Source organism: Eulemur rufifrons, chromosome 20 (genome assembly GCF_041146395.1).
Source record: "Eulemur rufifrons isolate Redbay chromosome 20, OSU_ERuf_1, whole genome shotgun sequence".
Taxonomy (NCBI): domain Eukaryota; kingdom Metazoa; phylum Chordata; class Mammalia; order Primates; family Lemuridae; genus Eulemur; species Eulemur rufifrons.
In genome coordinates, this window is record NC_091002.1 from 11,617,753 (window position 1) to 11,642,713 (window position 24,961).

General features: G+C 40.6%; 1 protein-coding gene across 1 annotated transcript in view; it reads right to left on the reverse strand.

Annotated features, from left to right (window-relative positions):
• RALGAPA2 (Ral GTPase activating protein catalytic subunit alpha 2) overlaps positions 1 to 24,961 on the reverse strand; it is a 313,050-nt gene that overhangs the window by 16,668 nt on the left and 271,421 nt on the right. Inside the window, exon 38 of the mRNA XM_069495868.1 lies at positions 4,739 to 4,860. Within this exon, the coding sequence (XP_069351969.1) occupies positions 4,739 to 4,860 (122 nt within the window). The remainder of the gene's footprint in view (positions 1 to 4,738; positions 4,861 to 24,961) is intronic.

Below are 24,961 nucleotides of genomic sequence, written 5' to 3' on the forward strand. Positions count from 1 at the left end.
AGAGGATATCATTGGCTGTCAAAATGACCCAGTGACACGAGGCAGAATCTTCTGGTAAAGTTTATGTGAACTTAATGTAATTATGCTGTTGTAGAAAAAAATTACAAAAGTCTTTTCTTTTAGGTAGTTGAGCCTTTCCAAGAGGGCATCCACGCAGTTGGGTGCAGGATGAAACTTTGTAGTCACATACAATAGCAGAGGTCGCAGTAACATCCCAAGATCGACTCAGACTAATCTGGTTTAAGCTCCAAATATGACCTACATTAAAAGTGGCAGAATCTGATGAGGCCTAGTGAGGAATCTTCTCCCACTTGTTCTAAATCCTGGAGCCTTGACAATCCAGTCTATCACGAATGAGGACGTATTTCTGATTGCATCTTGGAGAAATCAAATGCTGTTTATGTAGGACTAACAAATAAACAAAGACCTGTGCTCCCTCTGCTGGCTCTCTATAGCAATATTGAAGCAGAAAGAAACCATAAATAGTGTTGGCATCTTCAGCAAACACAAGTCAATTTGGGTATACTGAGATGAACCACTCATTTAACTTGGTTTTAGACATTCTTTGAGAAAAATCCATCTTTATCCACTTCTGACCAAGGCACTTGGAAATTCTCAAAATTACATATTACATGAGACATACCTATAGTCCTCAGCCCCCAAAGTGCAAGCTGCGACTGTAATAGTGATTTTGGGATTCATTTATCAACAGACACAAGTGGATTCCTCCAGGATTTTTAAGGTCCAGATAACCATCTTTAAAACAGTTCTGGAAAGAAAATCTCAAGTCCAAACTAAAGGGGCTCCCCCCCTCCTTTTGTTCTATAAGAGCAGCTTCTAAAAAGTAAAGATTTACACTATTTATATCCTTTCCGATAATGTCAAACATTATACTTGATTTTCCAAATCATTAGCATGCAGAAGAATGACCTCATGGTGAACAGATGCACTTGGCTGTGAGCTGCAGTGATTACATCAGTCCCTCCCAGCAGTCGAGGGTGCCCATTCCAGTTAACCCTTTAAAGGCCTCTCTGCTGGTCCCCCTTCCTTGGTAACATGATTGAAAAGACAAACTTAGTTACCCACTCCAGTACATATGTATGTGAAATATATATTTATATATATGCATATATATACACACACACTCCTATAGATGTACAAACACATATATATTAATTGCAAATAATATTTTAATACTGACTACTTTTTAGGTTATTTATTGCAGGTCAATAAAGAAAGGAACCAGTAAAGGAAGGCAGGCCCTAGGGCTAGGTAAAAAAGCAGGGCAAATACCTATGATACACCAGGCGTTAGCAATACAAGTAATGGATGGATTAGGTAGATGATGTTTTTTTTTTTTTTTTTTGTTGAGACAGAGTCTCACTTTGTTGCCCAGGCTAGAGTGAGTGCCGTGGCGTCAGCCTAGCTCACAGCAACCTCAAACTCCTGGGCTCAAGCGATCCTACTGCCTCAGCCTCCCGAGTAGCTGGGACTACAGGCATGCGCCACCATGTCCGGCTAATTTTTTCTGTATAGATTTTTAGGTGTCCATATAATGTCTTTCTATTTTTAGTAGAGATGGGGTCTCGCTCAGGCTGGTCTCGAACTCCTGACCTTGAGCAATCCACCCGCCTCGGCCTCCCAGAGTGCTAGGATTACAGGCGTGAGCCACCGCGCCCGGCCGGTAGATGATGTTTTAAAAAAATTTTTTCTGATTAGGAAAATAGGTTTGTTTGTTCTTTTAAGGCCCTTTGCGAAAAGTTGAGCACTCAGGTATCAGCCCTACAGCCCATCCCTAGCTGGCAGTGCATCATGAGCAGGCTCTCAGGTGGACGGCACAGCACCCGGGCAGGGAGAGCCTGAGGCACAGGCATTTTCCAACAGTGGCATCTTTGGGCACAGGCTACTCCCACGTGGCACATCTCTTACATCTCTTACTTTTACCTCGGACTTAAAGGCTGATACTGCGGCCTTGCGGGGGCTGCATGCTGCTTTCTGGCTTGCTGCTACAAATACAGTGTGGAATGAATACAGCCTTCAGGTGACTCTCCCTCTTCATTAACGATAAAGCTCCTTGTTGTGAGGATACAAAGAAAACCTAGGAGCTCCTAATTCCTCAGATTGTGCATATGCATGTGAGCAGAAGCCCAAGGCCCTGCTTTGATGACACTGAGGGCCAGAGATGGTCTGATTGGGTCCTAAGTGCACTGTGGGAGCTTAAGCCGCTCAGGGTCAATTTTTCCAGTTGGCTTGTTGCTTGGAAGAGCAGACTTCACCTCAATGTCATAGTTTAAGCTGGCCAGCTCTTCTGGGTTTGACTGTACTTGTTCCAAAGAAAATAAAAAACATTGTGAATAAATGAAAAATGTTTTCATCTGTAAAAGTAGCACAGGCAAGGATAGGAATTCCTCAAAAGCAAAACAGGCATGTAAATGAGGAGAGGATGCAGTTCTGGAGAAGTGCCTGCCTGCGGTGCTGAAATGCTCCACCCTCTCTGTACTGCGCCCACATTTCAGCTCAAGTTTATTTTTAGTTCCTTCCCAGTCATTGTGATAAGCAGATATGCAAAGTGCTAAAACAGAACCTTATGCCCAGACTTCAAAATCACACTCAAAGATAGGTGTGATATGTATATAAAAAATTTTATCATTCAACACTGAATATCCTAAACCATGAACATTATGAAATGTAATACTGATAATAATAATTTGAATAGAAGAAGGATCAGCATTTATCTTGATATCCCATGTTTCTTTCATGTTCCTTTTTAAAAGCTCTAATGCCCACCCTTACATACTGTCAGAATCTTTATTCTGTTAAGTAACTTTCGAAAATATGCTCTCAAAGAAGCCTATTGACAATCCTCTCCAAGCAGAGGTCATAAAAACTCAAATTGCTCCCAGAGTCTCACTTAAGATGTTACTTGACTCATTTTTGGTTTAAATAACTATGAACTTTTGGAAAAGCTCAAATTAATTTACATACAGGCTAAAATATACATAGAAAATAAAGTCTATCATTACTTGTTTTGATAACATCTTAATTGATAACCTTAAGAATGTAATAGTTGAGTTAAGGAATGTAAACATCTAGCTATTTACTTTTTTCCTTTTAATTTTAAGAAATGAAAAGCTCTCTCAAGGGTTAAGAAAGAAAAAAAAAAAAACCTGCACTGAAAAATCAAGTCCTCATGAGGATTGGAATATCTCAGGATGACAGGAAAAAGCTGAATGAGATCTTTTCAAAATCACCTTTGCTACAGATCCTTCATGGTTTTTCACCAAAAAATTAGAAACGATTTTAAACCTCTAGCCAGACTGGGTATGAAATCTTCATTTCCCTTGAAATGGATTTTTTTTTTTTTTTCTGGTCTGAGATAGAACGTTGGCAGAGTGTATAAAAGAATTCAATTCACAGCTGTTCTACTTTTTTAATGTAAGAAACATTAATCAAAGCTTTAAGTTATACGCTTTCTCGTGTTGTTTAGTATTCCAGTTCAACAAAGATCAATAGAGGCCATCCCAGTGTTTCTTGACGCCTCACCAGGAAGCAGAGGCGTGATTATGTAAATCGCGCGGCTCCCGCACCTCTGCCAGCTTGCTTATCTCCGGAGCCTTCTGCCTGCTGCTCCTGGCTCCCCGCGCAAGTGCATGCCTCTCCCTCTTATCTCCCAACAAAGCTCCGAGAGGCAAGGACTGAAGCCAGAGATGTTAAACAATGATGCATGGCTGATTTTATTTGTAAGTGATTTATTTCACTGAATTTAATTTTTTTTCACTTTGTGTGTAAGATATTTGTTAACAAGTCAGAATAGGAGAAGTAAGGCAGTGTTCAGAGACAATTGATACAGGTTAGAAATCTATTAAGCACTCTCGCAGTGGCGTCGAAACCCACGGAAGATGAAGGAAGCTCCTCATTGAGAATTTCAACATGCATTGACTAAATATCCCATTTACTCTCTGAAAGGCAATTAATCTGTAATTACATGCAAAAATGTCCAAGTAATAATTTTATTCTTTGAAAAAAAACCCATACTAATCATATAATCAATTTAAGGAGCAGTAAACTTTTTTTTTTCAGATTGAAAATATAAAAAGAGTAACAAGCCCCCAAACAGGGAAACCCACTGAAATTTTTACAGTTTTCCACTGGCCTAATAAATGAAAATTATTGTAAACTAGTTTCTAAACGAGTTCCAGACCAGGTGCTGCTCTGGCCGGCGGCTTGTCCACATGACACAGACCACTCCAGAGAGACACACGCACGCTGCACTGCTGTAATGATGGACCCAGGGACACTGTCCTTCCATGTCTCCTGCATTAATCCCTGACCCTCGTATCTCGGCAGCATAATCCCCATTTAGCATTAGTAGCAACGGCTTCCACTGTGAGGAACTCTTTTTTGATAAGTAAGCACTGATTCGGGCATCGCTTTTAAACAACATATTCCCAGCTCAGCAAGAAACCCACTCCTGAATGAACCGGAGCACATTACTGAGAAAAAGTTCATTAACCTTGCTAGATTTGGAGGTTAACAGGATAGCCGAAGAAAGGAACTGAGTGAACAGCTCGGATACAAAACAAATTAAAATGAATGTCATCATTCCTTTTGATATTCATTAGTTGATTCAGAGGGAGAATGCTCTTCTTAAATTTGCAAGCATTTATCTGTGAAAAACAGGTGTACATCTGCTGCTCGAATGCATCGTAAGTGCGTGAGAGATAATGTAGACACTCACCCATTCCACCGAGGGAGTAACTGGGAGAAGGAGAAAAGACTTGGGCTGCGAAATCCTCAAATGTCATTACTTCGCGGTGGTTCTGAATTATTGCATCGAGGTACAGAGCTCGCTCTTCGTAGCTGCAGGGATTGGTTAAGGAAACAAACGCACGCGCAGAGCAGCACGCAGCGACATAGTTCACTTTGTTTTACATACAGTTACACAACTTTTACATTTGTGTGAAAAAAAGAATCTTGCAAGTTATTTGGCATCTTATCAGAAAATTAAATCTTAGTCATAATACATAATAGAATTCTCATTTTGAGACCTAAGTTTCTCTTAGACTTCAATTACATTCAACACTAGTATCATTTAAAAATATGTAAACCAATAGTTACAGAATAACATCAAAAGATAATTAAAGTTGATTTAAACTAACAAAAACAACATTGATTAGCAATGGCATCTTTTTCCACTGAAAAACTGTGGGACAATGTTGGATCTTCATGTCCCATTTCAGTGGATAAAACATTCTTCTCTGTCTACTGATGTAATGAGTTGATGCTTAATGCAAGAACTGATCTGACAGTGCACACGCTTTTTAAAAATAAGAAAATTCAAGTTACCAGAAAACAGAGGGCCAGGAAGGAACACTCTGAAGGGGTATCAGACCTCTAACCAAGGTAAGCTATGAGCATGAGAAAATAAGAACTACTATGTGAGAGAATCTAGCAGAGTGCACAATGCAATAATAATAATGATAAAAAAAAAGACCATTGCCTTTTAATTAAAACTGCAGTCTGGAACACACAGCATTCAAATGTGTAATCAAAAACCAGTCACCAATAAAACTTACAAGCGTAACACGCTGAAGCAACTTTCCAGCTGTCTTAATAGGACCCCTGCGTGTGGCAGGCTTTCACAGGGCAGAAAGCAAATCTTCCCCTTTTGTGTGTGGCTTCTGTTTCCTCAGAAGGTGAATCATGCACTTCCAATAACAGGATAACGTCAGAACAATCTGACAATGGATGGAGGCACTGCACGTACGACTTTATGAATTAATGCTCGGGGAAGTCTGCATGATGTCTCATTTTCCCCTTCCTCATCATCAATGCAAAAGCTCAAAGACATGTTTTAGTCATTCTGAAAATCAAGCTAATTCTCCAGAAACACAGGGAATGTGGATCACCATCAGTTTTGCATTTGCAGCGCCAGAAGAGGAAAAGTAATCCTAGCATTTCTCACTAGATTTTAAAACTGCCTTTTCAAAGTGGCCTGTTTCAAAATACGAGTTGGTGACAATTATGCCCTTCCAATTAGCTTCGGAGAGAGCACATGCTTTAAAACAGGTAAATACTTTGCTGTTTTCTTATGGCAAAGTATGCGCACCGATTTCTAAACGCAGGCTCTTCCCCTCCCTGTTCCTTTGGTTATATTCCGAGGATGAATTTCACACCATGAGGAGACCAGAGGCATTGTAGGGCTGTGCTGTCCAATATAGTAGCCACGGGCCACGTGTGGCTATCTAATTTTAAATTTTCATTAATTAAACTAAAAAGTAAAAATTCACTTCCTAAGACACACTTGCTACCTTTTAAGCACTCAGCAGCCACACATGGCTAGGGGTTACTGCACCAGATTGCACGGATATGGGACATGCCTGTCGTTGTGGACAACACTACTGGACAGGGCTATGCCGGAATTTCTCTTCAAGCTTGCTCTATGCAACTTTAAACAAGGAAAATGAGCTTGAAGATTTCAAAAGCGGCCCCTCTGATGATTTATGATCTCTTATATAGATGGGTATAACCGCCCAAAGCCTGGGCAGCATGGGCCTGAGCTGGCTTCTCGGCTGTGGGCTGAACTCCTGGTGACTTGCCTTAATGAACAGGCTGCCAAACTTTCTCAGTGAGAGGCGCCTGCTCAGGCCCAATTCTAGAGGGACCCACTAATGCCATTCGTGTCTCATTATGAACACGCTTATTCTGCACAGCACTTGGCTGTCGCCACTGGTCGGCCCTGCGTGCATGGCCCCAGCAAGCCGCTGGTCCAGGGAACAGCAGGACGTTAGGCCTGAGTGGCCGTCTGGCGAACAGGCACTCTGACACTAAGCTGGCACGTGCTGGCCCAGCAGGGGCTGAGCGAGGCGTGACAAATTACTCAAAGAGCTGAGCTAAACTTATGGCTGACAACCACCTGAGCCTTCGGACCGCCGTGGCCCGCTGTCAACGCTCAATTCATGGCTCCCCCTTTCAGTCCACAGTCTGCTTGTGGGCCTGGGTTAGAGCAGGCACGTCCCTCTAAAGACCTGTCATGCTCTGCCTAGTATCGCCCTGCTGTTTCCTGAAAGGCCCCACTGCGTCCAACACATCCACATACAGTGCTTGGCACAATGGTGAACAAAATAGAAATGTGTGTGCATTTTGCTAAATACTCTATGGAAGACGCATATCTGGAAAGCAGCTTGCCACGTTAATCAGGCTCATAATCAAACCTACAAAGGGATGCTGTGCATAATACCATATAAATTGACCCCAGACAGCAGCCCATCATTCACGTCCTGATGATACTACCCAATTGTCATAAGCTTGTCCTTGTCAAGGCTGAGAGATCTGGCTCCTAAGAGAAAGTCCAGCACTATGTTTACTGGGAGTAATAATCCAGTTTTGAGATTCTCTGATTCAATGAATATTTATGGTTTGACTCCTAAATTAAGGTACTATGGGAGACAGAACAAAAAGATACTTCCAGAACTGGATACTAGAGGAGGAAGTGTTTACTTCATAGAAGGTTCCCCATCTTGCCGTTCATGCCCCCAACTGTCACACACAGCACACACTCTCCCGTCCCACTAACTGGAGTGTTAACAGTGCTAAACTGGGTGTTGTCATTTAGACAAACATCCATTAGGGATTGGGGTGAGACCAGGAGATCATCAAATGCATTTTCACTCATGGTCCTAGCCAGGGCATGTAAACACCATGACAAAGAGAAAACAAATATCACCCTAACTCTGGCAGCATTTAGAAACAGCCAAGAATCTCACGGGTGCCAAAAACCATTTCTTTTAATACCCTTAAAAAACATAGCCCTGGGATCTTAACTGAATTTATTAGCAGTACTGCTAGCAAGGGCAATTTGGAGCAGTATCCTCTGACATTTTCTTACCTAATATCCTTAGGGCTTCAACGCTGGTTGCTCTCTATAACAAAAGGCATTTATAATTTAGACATCAAAATGCTTGTAAGGTTCTTCTCACGTCTACGACATGTTAAAATGTGAACTGAATGCTGAAATAACGCCCATGAGTGGATGGTCAGAGGCACCTGGTCACAAATCTAATACCCGTTTCAATATCAGCCATTGCCCTTTTGTTCTCTTAAAAAGTCCGCTAACAAATGTGAAACTTTTAATTCTGTTCTGAATTACTATCTCATTAAAAGCCACACACAGTAAAGTACTTTTTTAATGAGCAATTTTCTCATTGGTTACTCAGTACAGAGAACATTCAAATTACTAACCAGAAACTCATCTTGGTTTCCGGATATTTTTGAGTTTCTTTAGTGACACACTCTGTCTACATTTTCATGTAAGAAATTTTATCAATTCTTAAGCCAGACACAGTGGCATGTGCCTGTAGTCCCAGCTACCTGGGAGGTTGAGGCAGGAGGATCACTTGAGACCAGGAGTTTGAGTCCAGCCTGGGCAACATAGTGAGACCTGACTCTAAACAAACAAACAAAAATTATTAATATTTCTTGATTTCTCGATCTGACTAGAAAGGTTGTATGTCTTTACTGGTTACATTTTATCAAAAACTTCCAAAAGAATTTTCCAAGACCCTCAAGACACTCTGCTAAGTCTGCCATTTCAAGAGCCTGAGAATCCAAACCTGTCCTAACTTTATTCTGATTATCATCTAAGTTCTAGAGATGACAGCAGCAGCATGATAATCGGGAAGGAACTTGCATTCTGGCAGAAGAAAGGCTGGGTTTGAATTCCAGCTGCTCTTTCCCCCACCAGCTGGGGTACTCGAGGCAAGCTGCTCCAACCCTCAGCCTCAAGTCATCTTATATATACAATGGGAACACCAACATCTGCTTTCAGAACTGCCAGGAGGATTAAATGGAATCCCAGCTGTTAACATCTACCCAGGTTCCACCACAAAAGAGACGCACAATCAACCTGGATTGCCTGCTCCCCCCGTAATGTGGGCTTACGGGTTCCATTCCAGAAAGAATGTGGTGGATAAGCTAGAGGAAACCTCTGCATCAGGCTTTATGGCAAGCACACCTCTTATGCTTGCATCTCAAGAGCGGGGAAGTCTTGTGGTCTCCAGTTACTGATCAGATAATGGAAGCTCAAAGAGTTCAAGTGATTTTCTAGAATCACAGTGACTTAGTAATGGAATTGAGACTAGAACCCAGGCCTTCTAACCCTTACTGCTTTCAGCTAATATCCTGAATTCTAGAATATATGGTGTTAAATTCAAGATCGCATGCAACGTTGGGAGCTAAATTGCACACGAGGACAAATCAACTGACTTAAACATATGTGGGCTACAAAAATCACCCTGCAACCTAAACTTGAGTACATCTGTTTAAGCTGCACCTATGCCCACAGACCATGCTGATTTTATAAAATACAGAAAAATAAAAATTACTCCATTTTAATTTCCTTTTACTTAATCAGGCTATGTGTTTGTTGACTGTTGTTTAGCACATTGGAATAACTCCACCTTTTATCAAAGGAAAATAAGAACTGTTTGTTAGAGGCTACACTGCAGATTGCATTTTTCTCAACTCTTGAAACCCTTCTTGCCAGGACCTTCTCTAAATTTCCTGTGGGTGGACAGGATACTCAGATGGCAAAGTGGCCCTTGCTGTCAGTATGTTTGTTCTGTACCTACCCCTGGTTTTCTTTCTTAACTCATGCAGCCTCTTATTACTGACACAAGCAAGCCCAGAGCTAGCCACTCTCTTGACTCTGCAGACTGCCTAACTCCCCAGCAGCTACCTGCAAAGGAGAGAAAGCCATGTTTCAGGAGCATCTGGGAGGCTTCTGCCATCCACATGTACCCCTCTCAAAAGTTCTGGCACCCCCAGGGTTTGCTGCCATTGTTCGTTCCATCCCTTGAGTATATGAGGGTGTAGAAAAGGTTGGGAACCTCTGGGTGCAGTTACCGTGTATAACCATCTCATCTTAAACCTCCTTATATTAGCTTTCCGTGACTGCTCTAAATGACTACAAACTGAATGGCTTAAAACAACAGAAATTTATTCTCACACTAGTTCTGGAAGGCCAGAAGTCCAAAATCAAGGTGTCAGCAGAGCCATGCTTCCTGTTAGAGGCTCTAGGGGAGATTCTGTTCTTGCTTCTCCCTGTTCTAGGTGGCTGTTTGCACTCCTGGGCTTACGGCTGGATCACTCCAATCTCTGCCTCCGTGGCTACACTGCGTCTTCCTCTTCTCTGTCTGTCTTTATAGGACACTTGTCCTTGAATTTAGTGCACACCTGCATAACCCAGGAAGAACTCCTCATCTCAAGATCCTTAACTTACTTACATCTGCGTATACTCTTTATCCAAATAAGTTAATATTCACAGGTTCCAGGCACTAGGACGTGAATATATCTTTTTGGAGGCCACCATTTAGCCCAAAAACTCCTTGAGGACACTGTATGAGGCAGGTTCATCCTTAAGTCACACATACTACCTAACTTATAAGCACTCTATACAGTATTTATTGAGTGGATAAATGAATGCCTAGGATTTGTGTCCATTGCTTTGGGCTATGCTACTTCTACATATGTTCTAGGCAAAGGCAACTTGGAAGGAGAGGTTAGAGAGTTTTTGATTTGAAGTAAAACTCTACCTAGATTAAAAAAAAGTGACATAAAATTTTTAGAAGAATGTATGAGGCAAACTCTTTACGACCAAGGGGTATGGAAAGATTTATTAAACAAGAGACCAAAAACATGAACAACCAGGGAGAAGACTGGTACATCTGACCATATTCTGCTTAAAAGCTACTATTCCCCACAATACCACGAAGAAGGCAAAGATGCAAAGCACCAAGTGGGAGAGGGCACCTGCAACACACAGCTGACAGACAGCTAGTGTTCTGAATATATAAAGAACCCCTAACAAATCCATAAGAAAAAGATAAATGATCTCCTAGAAAAATGGTCGAATGTCATAAGCATTTCCATAAGATACACTATGAATGGCCATTAAGATGCTCAATATCACCAATAATTAGGGATTATTAAAACCACATTTTATATATATCCGACTGGCAAAACATAAAACATGTAATAATGCTAAATGTCAGAGAGGATGTGGGACACGAGAACTCTCGGGGCCCGCTGGTGGGAGGTAATTGGCCTGACTTCTCGGGAAAGCAATTTGACATTATTATTCAGGAAAAGGCAGATGCATGTGTTCTGTGGGCCAGCAATTCCAGTCCTTGGTATGTGAGCTCTTGCACATGTGTGCTTGTGCAAGAATGTTTATAACATTCTGTAGACAACAGCAAAAAGAAAAAGAAGAAGCCATTTTAACTTCCATTGATACCTCAGTCACACAGTGGAATACTATACAGCTGTGAAAATAAATGAACTACAGCCATGGATGTTAATATGGATGAAACTCAAGACAATGCCCAATGGCAAAAGCAAATCACTGAAGAACACATTCAGTGCAATTCTACTGAGAGACATTTTTAAAACAGGCAAAGTGGAACATGCTGCCCAGGGTTATCCACATACACAGAAAAATGTAAGGCAAGGGAACGATAACCAGGGGTTATGTCTGCGTTTGGAGGAGGTGGCATATGGAAGAAGAGTCTCCAATAAGTTGGCTGGTACAAATGGGAGGTCAGCACAGGGATATGTTTTAGTATTCTTTAGAACTTATGTAAATTACATATGCTTTCTAGTATGTACAAAATATTTCATAATAAGAATAAGTGATCTAGTGAGAATGGAATAGAGCACTAATCAAATGTATCTTTTCTCACCCTTTGGAAGAACAGAATGAGCTTCTTTAAGCCAAAGATTGATATAAAAGGTACATGTTTGGTTGTTAGAACAATGATTAAAAAAAAGCCCACTTGACTCAGACATAGAGAGAGCAGAAAGGAGATGGTGCTATTTTTAGGTCTTTACTTCCAGAAATAGACCAGAATGTAACAGCTCAAAATTTTCAGAAAGTCATGGGAACCGTGACAGAATGGATTTAAACAGTGCAAGTCAAACGTGGACACAAATGACACCCATGGTGGGGATATTGCTCCAGAAGAAAATGCTCTTCTATAAAACTACTTTTGTTGGAATTACTATGCATTAACAATGACAAAATGGGCTGTACCTGAGAATGGTCAAAATACTAAATATACACATGGGCCTTTGTGTATGATTTCTATACAATATCCTTGTGTGCTCAGAAAAAGATCCCAAGTGACTCTGCTACTTTCAAAAAGCAAATCCACCTCACTGAAGTGTTCATCCATTCAGGAAATATGTACTGAGTGCCCGTCTATGCTGGGTGATGGGCATGTAACCGGGGAACAAGACAGATGTCACCCTCGCCCCCAGGAAGCCTATATTCTAGCAGGAAGGCAGACTAAAACTATTTAAAAGACAAGTTCACAGAATAAGGTAAACTGTCATTACATCAGGAAGGAGAATCAGGGACAACAAGCCTTTCTTTATGTCTGGAGGCAGGAAGGAGCTAACCAAATGTGGGGTGGAGGGGTGGGGTGAGGAGTGTAAGATCATTCAGGCACAGAGATTGGCACAAGCTGGAAGGAGCTTGGGGTGTTGCAGGAGGAGAGGGGAAACTGGAGCTGTGTGGTGGGGAGAGGGCGGCAGGAGGTGCACGGGAAAGACTGGCTGGGGCTGGCTCACGGGAGGCCTGATTGGTGTGAGGCAAGGAAGCAACGTGATCTCACTTAGGTTGTTAGATTGCCCTTAGAAGATGTGCACCACTAAGGAGGGTCTAGAGTGCCCTCAAGTTTTGAAGACGTCAGTGCTGACTGGCATCTATATGTTCAATTAATGGGCTTCTTCAAACATCTCAGTATCTTACTCATTCTTTGCATACTTCCAGAAGTGGATGACATATATGTTTGGGGCATGTGGAAGAGGCAAGGTTACTTGCAGATTTGAAATGACCAGAACCTCGAAGAATGGCCTTGGGCATGGCTATGAAGGGCTGTTGTGTAGCAGACAAAGGGTCATTTTGGGTGATGTGCCCTGATGTGGAGGGAGGAGGGAATGGAGCAGGTGCAGGCGGAAGCAGGCCTTGCAGGTGAAGCAGAGAAGAGCATGGGCGCATCACTCCCACAGGAGAGAAACCTTGTGCAAACAAGATTACTTAAGGCAGCTGTGGACAGAAGAATGCTACTATGTATCAAACACGTTAATGTACCCATGGATGTATTTCAACCCTAGTAAAAAGACAAGCCAACATTGGCAGAGTCTGAGCTCAGAGGAATGGCTAAGAGTATTTTACAAAATCAGGAAATTAATTAGCTCTTTCTTCTGTTGCTTCCCACTACTGGTGGCTTTCAGAAAAAAGGATACAGAAGAAAATAACACTTTCATTTTTGGGGGGAAGTGTTTTGAACAGTGATCAAAGGCTAAAGTCTTAAAATGCTTAAAGGTCTTAGCTATGACGTTAAAAACAAAAGCAACCAAAGAAAAAAGAAAGATTGGACTTCATCAAAATAAAAAACTTCTGTGCTTCAAAGGACTCTATCAAGAAAAGTAAAGAGGCAACCCACAGAACAGGAGAAAATATTTGTGAATAATTTATCTGATAAAGATCTGTCATCCCAAATATATAAAGAACTCTCATAGATCAAAAATAAAAGACAACTCAATTAAAAAATGGGCAAATGATTTGAATGGACATTTAAGAAGATATACAAATGGCCAGTAAACACAAGAAAAGATGCTCAATGTCATTAGTCACTAGGGAAATGGAAATCAAAAGCACAATAAGATACTACTTCACATCTACTAGGATGGCTATAACCAAAAGGACAAGGGATGAACAATAACAAGCGCTGGTGAGGATGTGATGAAATTGGAATCCTCATACTTTGCCGGTAGGAATGTAAAATAGTGTAGCCACTGTGGAAAACAGTTTGGCAGTTCCTCAAAAAGTTAACTTATGATCCAGCAATTCAACTCCTAGGTATATACCTAAGAGAACTGGAAATATATGTTCACACAAAAACTTGTACACAAATGTTCATAGTGACATTATTCATAATAGCTAAAAAGTAGAAACAACCCCCATATCTACAACTGATGAAATGAAAAACAAAACATGAAATATCCATACAATGGAATCGTATTGAGCACCTTGGGCTTGGGGTGCTCACGACTGGTGAGAGAGAGGGAGGAGTCAGGGTTGAGTGTGAGCAGCCTACAAGGGTGTCTGGGGGAAGTGCTGATTGGGACTCAGCAGAGAGGCCTGAGCCAGAGCTGTCAGTCATAGGTTTGGAGATGATCTTGGAGGAGAACAGGGGAGAATGCCATGCTAGGAACCACCTTCCCCCGCCCCACCCCCTCTACTCAGACAGTAGACAGAAGTAAAAAAGCAGGCAAGGGAGATGGAGGCATAGGGAGAGAGTGATCTCTCAGAAGCCCAAGGAGGAGCGTTTCTGGAAGGAGCCTCAGATCCGACACACTTCTGTACCCTAAACGCATTTCCTGGAAACTACCACCCTAGCGGCACAGTCCACATGTGGGTTCAGCTGGCATTTAATAACTCTAAATACATGGATGAAATTCCATAATTATGAAGACAGGAACAGATGCCAGTTACATCCTAAAGCCATACATCATTTTCACAAAGATTTTGTTTGTCTTTCGATATAATACAAATTTAAATTCTAGTACTGTTTAAGACTCCAAATAAATGAGTCATTCAAAGTAAATGTCACAGCCTGGTAATGGATAAAGAGGATGACTTTACTGAACAATGTAACCAAATAAAATAGATGTTTTGCAAAAGGAAATTAAACACATGGAGGTATAAGATATTAGATTAGGTTTCAAACCCTGATGATACACTCCTGAAGAGAAACAGTCCACCACTGCTCAAAAAGAAGAAAATATCCATATAACCAAGTTTAAGAATAATTCTGAGGAAATGATAAGAGCAAATGAAAATGGGAAAAAATAGATTTTCTTCAGGCTATTAAATTACAGACTTTTGGAGAAGGTCTGTTCTCATATTTCCATGACCTTCCGGCGCAGGGAGCTGAAGGTCTCCCTCTTAGAATCTGAGACGCTCCAAGGGTACAGTGCATTTGGTCTATATTTTTATTAGAAATGTTCAAATCAGTTCTTCCCAGGGGATTGATTTGTGAAGGAGCACATCCTTAATTACAGCATTTTCCATTTCCATCTTCTCCAATTCTCCCAGTGCACCTCACCTTCTGTAAATCACCAAGTGAGAAAATGCCTCGTGGCACCGTCGCTCAAAGTCTCACATCAGTAAAAATATAAGTGACAAGAAAATTAGTCATTCAGCCTATTTCAAGTCTAGAGAAAGTGCTGTCAAATTGAGTGAGAAAAGATTCAACAGGCTACTTCACTGATGAAAACGATTGAAGAAGTGATGAATCAATACGAACGAACAATAAAAAACCTCAGAGTTCTGCCTTGCCTATGCCAAGAACTTGAGTTCTGGGAGGAAAGAAGTCAATGTCACTCGAATTGTTTCCCTTTCATAGGTTTTCACTCATCCTAAAGACATGGTATGGTAGAAGCTAGAAAATAGACTCCTAACTAATTATAGAAGTGACCATTGCTGACATTATTTTTTTGCATTTAATATCCACAAAGTGACAACTAAATGGAAAACAATTAGAAATGCACAACTGTCTCTAAATGTCTTGAATCCTGTTTGTGGCAAAATATAACAAGAGTAGACGATTAAAGAGCAATACACATGGATTTTAAACTTTGGCTTTATCATCACTAACTGTAAGAGAAAAATATTATTAAATACAATACATTACAGGTATTATTCAGTGCAACATAATGTGAATTAAATTAGCCAATGTTTACTCTTCAACCACTCTGATTTTGAAGGCAAAAGCAACTTCCATTTGGCCTACAGATTAGTTTATATCTAGATTGATTCTAAAATAAAATAGAATCATGATGATATATGACAGAATCATGATGATGTATTTTCTTATTAGAAAACAAAATTGGCAAGTTAAAAAAAAATCATCTGTTACCATGCCCTTGGAATATTCTCAACTGTTGCCTATAAATAGCTTGTTAGTCGTTAGTCCCCACAGGAAGTCAGACTGGGCCTAGGCATGGCAGAATTAAATTTTCTAGTCCAAAGTATTTGCAGCAAGCTCTATACAGATTTTCTTGATTTTTCATTTCTGAAAGCAATTTTGGGGAAATATTTCCTTTTCATAATATTTACAGTTTAATCTGTATTGAAGTTTTATCTTTTGTGAATTTAAAAATAATAAATATCACATCTGGAAGCAGAAAATAATGTTTCTATATTTCTATAAAATAATCATGATGGCTTAAAGGCATCTGAGTTTTCCAGGATTCATCTTATACCAAATTATCAGATGTCAAGAAGAAACTCCAAGAAAAGTTAGGGGTTTACCAAATGAAAGAGACCTAGAAAATGCGGAAAGCAGCTCATGTGAAGGTTGCCAAGTGACCTTCCCGGCCTGTTCAGACCGCGTGAGTCACGGTGTGCTGGGGCATCACAGCACACCTGAGGGGCAAGGATCACTGCTCACCTGCACTTGAAACTCAATATACCCCACAGACTTACCAGAGCAAAAAAAAAAAAAAAAAAAAAAAGTCACAATTATCAAAACCTAACTGGAAATTTGGGGGATTTCTAATAACACAAAGATCCTCCATGATCAGAAGAAACAAAACTACGTTTTCCACTTAATATTAAAGCAATTGACTTCTGGCTCCTAAAAATAGCATGTGATGCAGCTGGCTCACTTAGGCAGGAGCTACACTAAGCGAACACGGGGTTGAGCTATCACCCTGAATGGCACCGGGGCACGTCTGAGTTCCCAGCACTCCAGCGAGCTGCTCTGTCTGCAGGCACGGCCAGCCCCGTCAACAGACACTAGACCCGTGCAAACCAAAATGGCCAGATGAGCGTGGAGAACACTACTTTCATTAATATCATGATTGGGGAAGTGGTTTTGAGCAGCTAGAGGGCAAGAGCACTTCTTCTACTCCTTTTACCTCTGTCCCAGCATTTGGTTCAGTGTTGGGTCAAATAAAAGATGATCAGGAAGCACATCTAAGGGACTTAAATACTGTGGCGTAAAACGTATGTTGTGCTGTCAAGGTTGGTCACGAAAATTCCCATAGGTTGCTGTTATGATTACTCTCATTCCATAGTGGACTCAACTGTATTGTTCTGTACTCTCTGCTAATCTTGGTTCTAGGCTGTGCAAGAAAAAAATACACACAAATAGTCCTGTTAAAAATGATTTATCCTGATGAAGGTTCAGCTGTTTGAGCGGAGTAGAAAAACCACTTGTTTCCTAACAAATTCCCAGCTGAAGTGCACTGGGCTGAGGACCGCATGTGGTGGCCATGTGTTCCAATGACATTCCTGCTTGGTGATGAGAAAGGTACACTATTATGACACTAGAGGAAGACTTAAGGAACAGTAGAGTCTGGTGTGGGGTTCAGGCATAGTCGCTGACATCGTCTCAGGTAATCAGCAGCACACGGTGTACAGGACGCCCTTTACGAACGCACTCCGAAGAGAAAGTCCCTGCCCTGGAAGCCCTTCCCACGAGGTGTCTAGCAAGCCCCTCTGGCAAGGGGTACCCCTGCTGATGTTGTGTCAATCAAAGGTTTCAGTTAGATAATGATACCAACTAAAATGATCAAGTGCTTTTCATGGGTTGAGCACCGTTTTACAGGCTGTATCTCATTTAATCCTCACAACCAACTCCTGTGCCTTGTACTTTCATGATCTTTTTATGGAGGAGGAAATTGAAGAGCAGAGAGGAGAGGTGTTTTGCTCCAGGGTCCCTCAGATATACCAGTAGCCTGAACTGAGAGCCCCAGCTCAGGTCAGAATTCTCCTAAGAGAAAAGACCAGTGACACCACCGCTAGCAGAAGGCCCAGTTCCAACCACTCACTGGTGTTTTTATAGAAATCTGAGGAGGAAATGGAAACCCTTCTCACATCCCCTCCAATTTGGACTATTATCCAACAACTTTAGGAGAAAGAAAACATAGTATGTTTAGAAAGATTTCTCTTCCTGTAAATTAAATAAACCTCAATGCTGGTATCTCAAGTAAATATTTTTGACCCTACCATGCCAGTGAGAGAAATCCCCGTGGGTTAGGGCAGGGACAGGAGTGACAGTTTCACTAAATCCCATCAGTGTGTGGTTTGCAGGGTGGGGGCTTCTGCAGCACAGCACACCAGGCCCTTTCATCCTGCGCTTACTAATGCAGACGTCTCTTTCTGTCACGTATCTCTTTGTTAGAACTGTCCCCGACTGGCTGGCCCAGGTGCTGGTGGCCTCCTGCACCCTCGGCCTGGCACCCTGTTTCTGGCGGTGGACGGGCTGGGGCGTGTGTGTCCTTCACGTCCTCCAGTGCTTCTGGGTGTTGTTACCATGCACCTGCGTGGCCCCTTGGCTTTCAATTTGACATGGAATAGTGTCACACCAATGACCCCACAGGTTGTCAGCTACAGGAAAGCAATTTTCTGTGTGAGCTATGACTAAATCTGGCTCAGGATAGACTGTGGGAGGAAAGAAAAGCAATTTTGGGGGGAAGGGTCTTCTTTTGTACTTGGAGAAGATATATTATCAGGTGCAGAGCAGATATTCAGTCCTTTCTGAGTCTGACATTTGGACAACAGATTCAACATCTCTATTCCATTTCAATAGGTACCTCTGAGTATTTTCATCTTTTAAGAGTAAGGCAGAAGGAAATAAGGTAATAGGTTGTCCCGGTGGGAATAAAGATCAGAATTAGACATTCTCTCATGATAACATATGCTTTCAAAAGAAAATTTCAGATAAAAAATGATTGGTGCTTAGATCTTGATTTTATCTGTTTTTATATTCTGGGATTATTCTACTTTACACTTTCATGAAAACTATCTGCTTTTATACTTCACATGCAAAATTTCCTGTCAGAGATTCCATCCATTCTGACTACAATATATACGTAAAATATACAAGTAACAGAAACAACCCTGAATGCTGTTAAAGATAAAATTCCCAACTCACACAATTCTCTGGGACTTTCCACATTTAAGCCTCTTAGAGTCACTCGATATCATCTTCGTGACTAAAAATGTAACTGCAGTATTACTTAAAATTATAATCAAATCATTCTCTGGCAAATTAAGACACTTACTCTTGGAAAAATAGCCAAATTGAATTAGGTATGTCTTTTCTTGATAGATCAAAAGCAGCTCCATTAAATCAGCAGTTTTATATTAATGGCATCAGACATGGCCCAGATGAGAAAAACGTCCTTTGGAGCCATTTTGTATTTTATTTAAAGAGAGATGGAAAGGTTCCTCACAAATTCATTATTGAAGTAGAATTGCACTGCAGGTCCCAAGGCCAAGAGGCCAGGTGTGACCCCAATGCAGTGGGCCCATCCATACCAGGGAGCCCAGGTCCATGCTCTCTCACTTCCTTATTTCTTCTCACTATCGTGCCTACTACCCATCCATCTAACCACCAACCCATCCATCCATCCGTCCATCCACCCATTTGTTATTTATTAAGTGCCTCCTAAATATCCAGTATTCTTCCTTCAGATGTAAGAAAAGTACTTCCCTACTCAATCCTCTTTAAACCTTGGCTCCTGTAATATTCAACCACCATACTGAACATTATATTATTTTGGAAGACTCTAAAACACATCATTGTGACATTATATTATAATTAGCCTGAGTTCTATTGGGGCAATATCTCACTTACAATAAAAGACACAATCTTTATGAAATAAAAACAACCTACCCAGTGTTGGCACAATGCTCTGCCACTTATGAAGGAGCCCTTTCGTAGCTACGCACCCAGTGGATCCTCCTGGAAACATCAAACCACAGATGATACAGCAGAGACAGTTTGCAGAAATGATCCTCTGAGACCACCCAGCTAGTCTGAGCAGGGCTCAAACTCAAGCCCAGGCCAATCTGTTCCAAATGCTGGCTTCTTTCTGCTACCGTATGCTGTCTGGGTTTAATCTTTCAAATTTATTTTAGTTAAGAAGTTTGCAATGTTCATCGCTAAGTTAATCCACACATACTGTTGTTTGGTGCTAACAGGAAGGATGAGAACAGACAAATCAGATCCTTCTCTCTCCCTCCAGAACCAAGAGTAGCACAAAATAAATTGGCAATTTTTATAGCTAATCTTGGCATAAATGGTGACTTGCTAGCTAAATTTTTATCTGTATAATTGTCTTAAGCCAGAATTTAGAGTAATAAACTATATTAATTCAATCTTTTCCTTTATGCATCAAGGTTTGGGAAATTTAAATGAGCTAATTTAAACAAAAATTATCTTACTGTGATTAATTCTGGTCACATTTTGAGGACAATAAGTACAAAATTCTAAAGTTTCATTAATTAATTATTTTGAATGGACCTTTTCAACGAGAGAATGATTTAGCACCATCAGACATGAATTATGAAGTCAGGACATGCTTTAACACCAGAGAACAACAAAGCTTCACGTTGTAAGATTCATTTGGCTTTTGCACCACAATCAAAACACCGAGAAGGAATAAGAATGGATTATCATTCTTCCAATGCTATCTTCCAACGGTAATAAAGCTTCTAGTAAACACTTATTTTTAATTATGTGCCACTTGGTATCATCAAAAAACACTGCAGAGGGTAGAATAATCTGTACAATGACTCTGAGCAAAAGAGGAAGCAGAAATTCAGGCCCAATATTGCATGCGTCATCACAGTTTAAGTCAAAGCCTGAGTAAGATGCAGGCTCCTGTAAGTCCTGGCCACGTGGCCTGAGGAAAGTAGCTTGCCCAGCAGAACCTCATCCCCTCATCTGTGAAAGGGGGCTGACCTGCAGGACCACGTTGTAGTGAGGGGAACGATGCCACATGTGTACCTATTCATGATCACAGTAGCACTTCTTGGACCTTGTGGCACCCCAGCTTGGTCAGTGGAATCTAACAGGCAGCAGCTGGCAAAAGAGAACCATGGTGTGCAGAGCCCCGGCATCCTAGAACAGAGGACGCAAGGACAGGCTTGGACCTCACGGCCGATCAATCACTGACTACCTGGCACCTAGCCACACCATTTCCTTGTCCCATGGCCAGAATGCTTCCACTAACAGGTGAAGAAATAATAGGTTGGTGCAGAAGGAATTGCGATTTTGGTCCGTGAATTTTAAATCATCACAACTAGGCTCAAACATGTCTTTATTAAACAAAATAGAAATCATTACAATCAACACATTTTTGACGAGAAATAAGTTTGTTTATTCCTGAAGCGTAAAAATCGGTGCTTCGGGATTTGACAAACTCTTGGAAAGCATTTTCTGCATCCTGCTGCTTGTGGAAGCATTTTCCCTGCAAAAAGTTGTCAAGATGCTTGAAGAAGTGGCAGTCGGTTGGCGATAGGTCGGGTGAATATGGTGGATGAGGCAAAACTTTGTAGCCCAATTTGTTCAACTTATGAAGTGTTGGTTGTGCGATGTGCAGTCGAGCGTTGTCATGGAGAAGAACTGGGCCCTTTCTGTTGGCCAATGCTGGCTGCAGGTGTTGGAGTTTTTGGTGCATCTCATCGATTTGCTGAGCAGACTTCTCAGATGTGATGGTTTCACTGGGATTCAGAAAGCTGTAGTGGATCAGACTGGCAGCAGACCACCACACAGTGACCATGACCTTTTTTTGGTGCAAGTTTGGCTTTGGGAAGTACTCTAGAACTTCTTGGTCCAACCACTGAGCTGATCATTGCCAGTTAGCATATAAAATCCACTTTTCATCGCACGTTACAATCCGATCAAGAAGTGGTTTGTTTTTATTGCGTACAAGAAGAGAAGATGAGACTTCAACATGACAATTTTTACTTTCGGTCAGCTCATAATGCACCCACTTATCAAGCTTTTTCACCTTTCAATTTGCTTCAAATGCCAAACGACGGTAGAATGGTAGACATTGAGTTCTTCTTCAACTTCTCATGTAGTTGTAAAAGGATCAGCTTCCATGATTGCTCTCAATCGGTCATTGCCAACTTCTGATGGCCAGCTACTGTGCTCCTCATCCTCAAGGCTCTCATCTCCTTTGCAAAATCTGAACCACCATGGCACTGTACGTTCATTAGCAGTTCCTGGGCCAAATACGTTGTTGATGTTGTGAGTTGTCTCCACTGCTTTACGACCCATTTTGAACTCAAATAAAAAAATGGCTTGAATTAGCTTTTTGTCTAGACAACATCATTTCCATGGTCTAAAATAAATTTAAAATAAACAGCAAGTAATAAGTTACTAGCAAAAAAACATAAAGCGAGAAATGTGTATCAAAATAATAACATAACCACATTAAAGAATGTATTCCAATATCAAATGGCAAATTTTAACAATGCTAAAACCGCGATTACTTTTGCACCAACCTAATATTTCAGGGGAAATGGTTTTCTCAATTAAAAACTGAAACACAGGGACCAGGGACAAGGACAGAAGTCATTTTACATTATGGAAATGTAAGTCCACCTACAGCAGATTCTGAAGCTGATCAAGTATATTGGTGATTTATTTTGTAGACTGATGTTTCTGACTTTTCTCATCCACTCCTGATGACTACTAGAAATGTCACTTGAAAAATACCCTTTGTATTTGTCTCGTTTTTACCTTCCAGAATTCCCTACTTCTTTATGTTGATAGTAGAGACCAGGTCTGACTGCTTTCATGAAATATCACGTATGCACATCATTGGGGATACCTTGTCCCAGTATATATTCTATGTCGGGGGTGGGGAACCTGCAGCCTTAAGGCCACACGTGGCCTTCTAGATCCTTAAGTGCATCCTTTGGACTGAATCCAAATTTTACAGAACAAATCCTTTTATTTTTATTAATACCTTTTTGTTAATCTTTTATATTTTTATTTTATTCTTAAAATGAACATATTTAGAATACCAAAGAACAAAATAAGTCTCAAAGAAATAATCCTCCCAGATTGGCACAATTAGAACATTAGTAAGGTATAAGGGCTAAATTGACGGCTGCTATGCTCATGATTAGTTCTAACTTCCCCCTCTGACTGGCACTACTACTGCACGAGGCTGCTTGGTGAGAGTTTATGGGGGTTGAGTATGCCAGTCCATTAGCAGCTTTTGACAATGGTGCACCATGTCTCAGTTTGAAGTGGAATTTGTGAATAGTTGCACAGCTCAACAGTATTTTTTAATTATATCTGCTTAACAGCCCATCATGTCAAAAAAGACCAAGAGAACGCTGAAGGAAGAAAACAGATTTTTTAATAAGGATTGGGAATTGCAGTATTATCTTGCTTCTGCTAAAGATAAGATGATTTGCTCGCTTTGGGATCCTACAATATCAACATTAAAGAAATTCAATGCTCATAAGCATTATAACACAGATAAGGACCACAAATATTTTAAATTAGAGGGAGAGGTATGAAAGATTGTATTGCAGAAATTAAAAGATGAAAAGCAAAAGCAAAGACAGTTCTTTCAAGCAGCAATAAGACTTGAAAATAACACCACTGAAGCAACTGATAAAGTAGCTTATGAACTTGGGAAAAAAGGGAAGCCATTCAGTGATGTAGAAACTGAAAGAATGCATCATCGAAGCTGTAGCATGCTTAGACCCCGATAACATTTCAAACTATAAACAACTGCCTAGTTTACAGAGAACCATAACTGACTGGCAGTATGAATTAGCCTTCACCTTAACAGAACAACTTCATGTAATACTTCAAAAGGAAAATATATATTATTCAATTGCTTTGGATGAATCAACTGATACTACTGACTTGGTGCAGGTTTTATACTTTATTCGGGTCATACCAGAAGATTTTCTTTGCTACGAAGAGTTACTCACTTTGGGAACTCTTGTGAACGGAGAACTGGGAATAGATACCTTCAACAACTTTCAAGGTGAATGTCATGAAGTTGGACTGAATTTGGTAAATTTAGAGAGTGTATGTACTGATGGTGTACCTTCCATGACAGGAAAACATGAAGGGTTTATTGCACAGATTAAAGAAAAGTATTAACAGACCCAGATGCTCTCATTTCTTTTCATTGTATCTTATATCAGCAAGTGCTACTTGCTGTGCTATTTTAAGTGACAGTTTACAACAAGTTATAAGTATTGTTAACAACACAACATTATCAGTTTTTTAACATGCTAAAATTGAATGATGAGGCAAATGTGGATTTGCCTTATCATTCTAAAGTGTGTTGGCTATCATAGGGACAGGTGTTAGCCAAAATTTTATTTCTGCAAGAACAGATAGTTAAATTTTATGAACACAATCAGCAATGTGAATTATTGACAGAAGATTTCTATAGGAATGCAGCATTTCTGTGTGATATCATGTCAAATCAAAATGACTTGAATATTTCTTTGTAAGGTAAAACTAAGTTTGTATGTGACATGTGGCAAAAAATCCAAGCATTTCAAAAAAAAAGCTATCTTTTTACAAACACTTCTTCTCAAAAGGAAATTTTGGATGAACACTTTCACCAGTTAGCAAAGGTCACTGATGAGCAGGATGATGTATGGGAACGACTTGAAGAATATGCAGCTGTTGTAGACCTATTAATGGAGAATACAATGAAAGGTTCACTGACTGTGAGAATCATGACCTCACACTCAAATTAGCATTTCAGCCTCATCTAGTTGGTATCACCAAGGCATCTAAAGAACTACAGATGGAACTGATTGAGCTCTCAGTAGATGACATTTTAAAGTCATTGTTTGATGCTAAGAAAGAGCCAACTGAAATATGGAAAAATGCATAGAATACCCACACCTTCAGCAACATGCCCAAAACATGCTTTCTTGCTTTTTAACCACTTATTGCTGTGAATCTACATTCTCCTACCTAACCCAAATCAAGGCCCCCTAAGGTCACAAATGACTGATACCCATCTAGGGGATCAGCTGACACTGGGACCACCAGGCTGCAACCAAAAAATATTCAAATGCTTTCCAACAAAAAGCAGACACAAC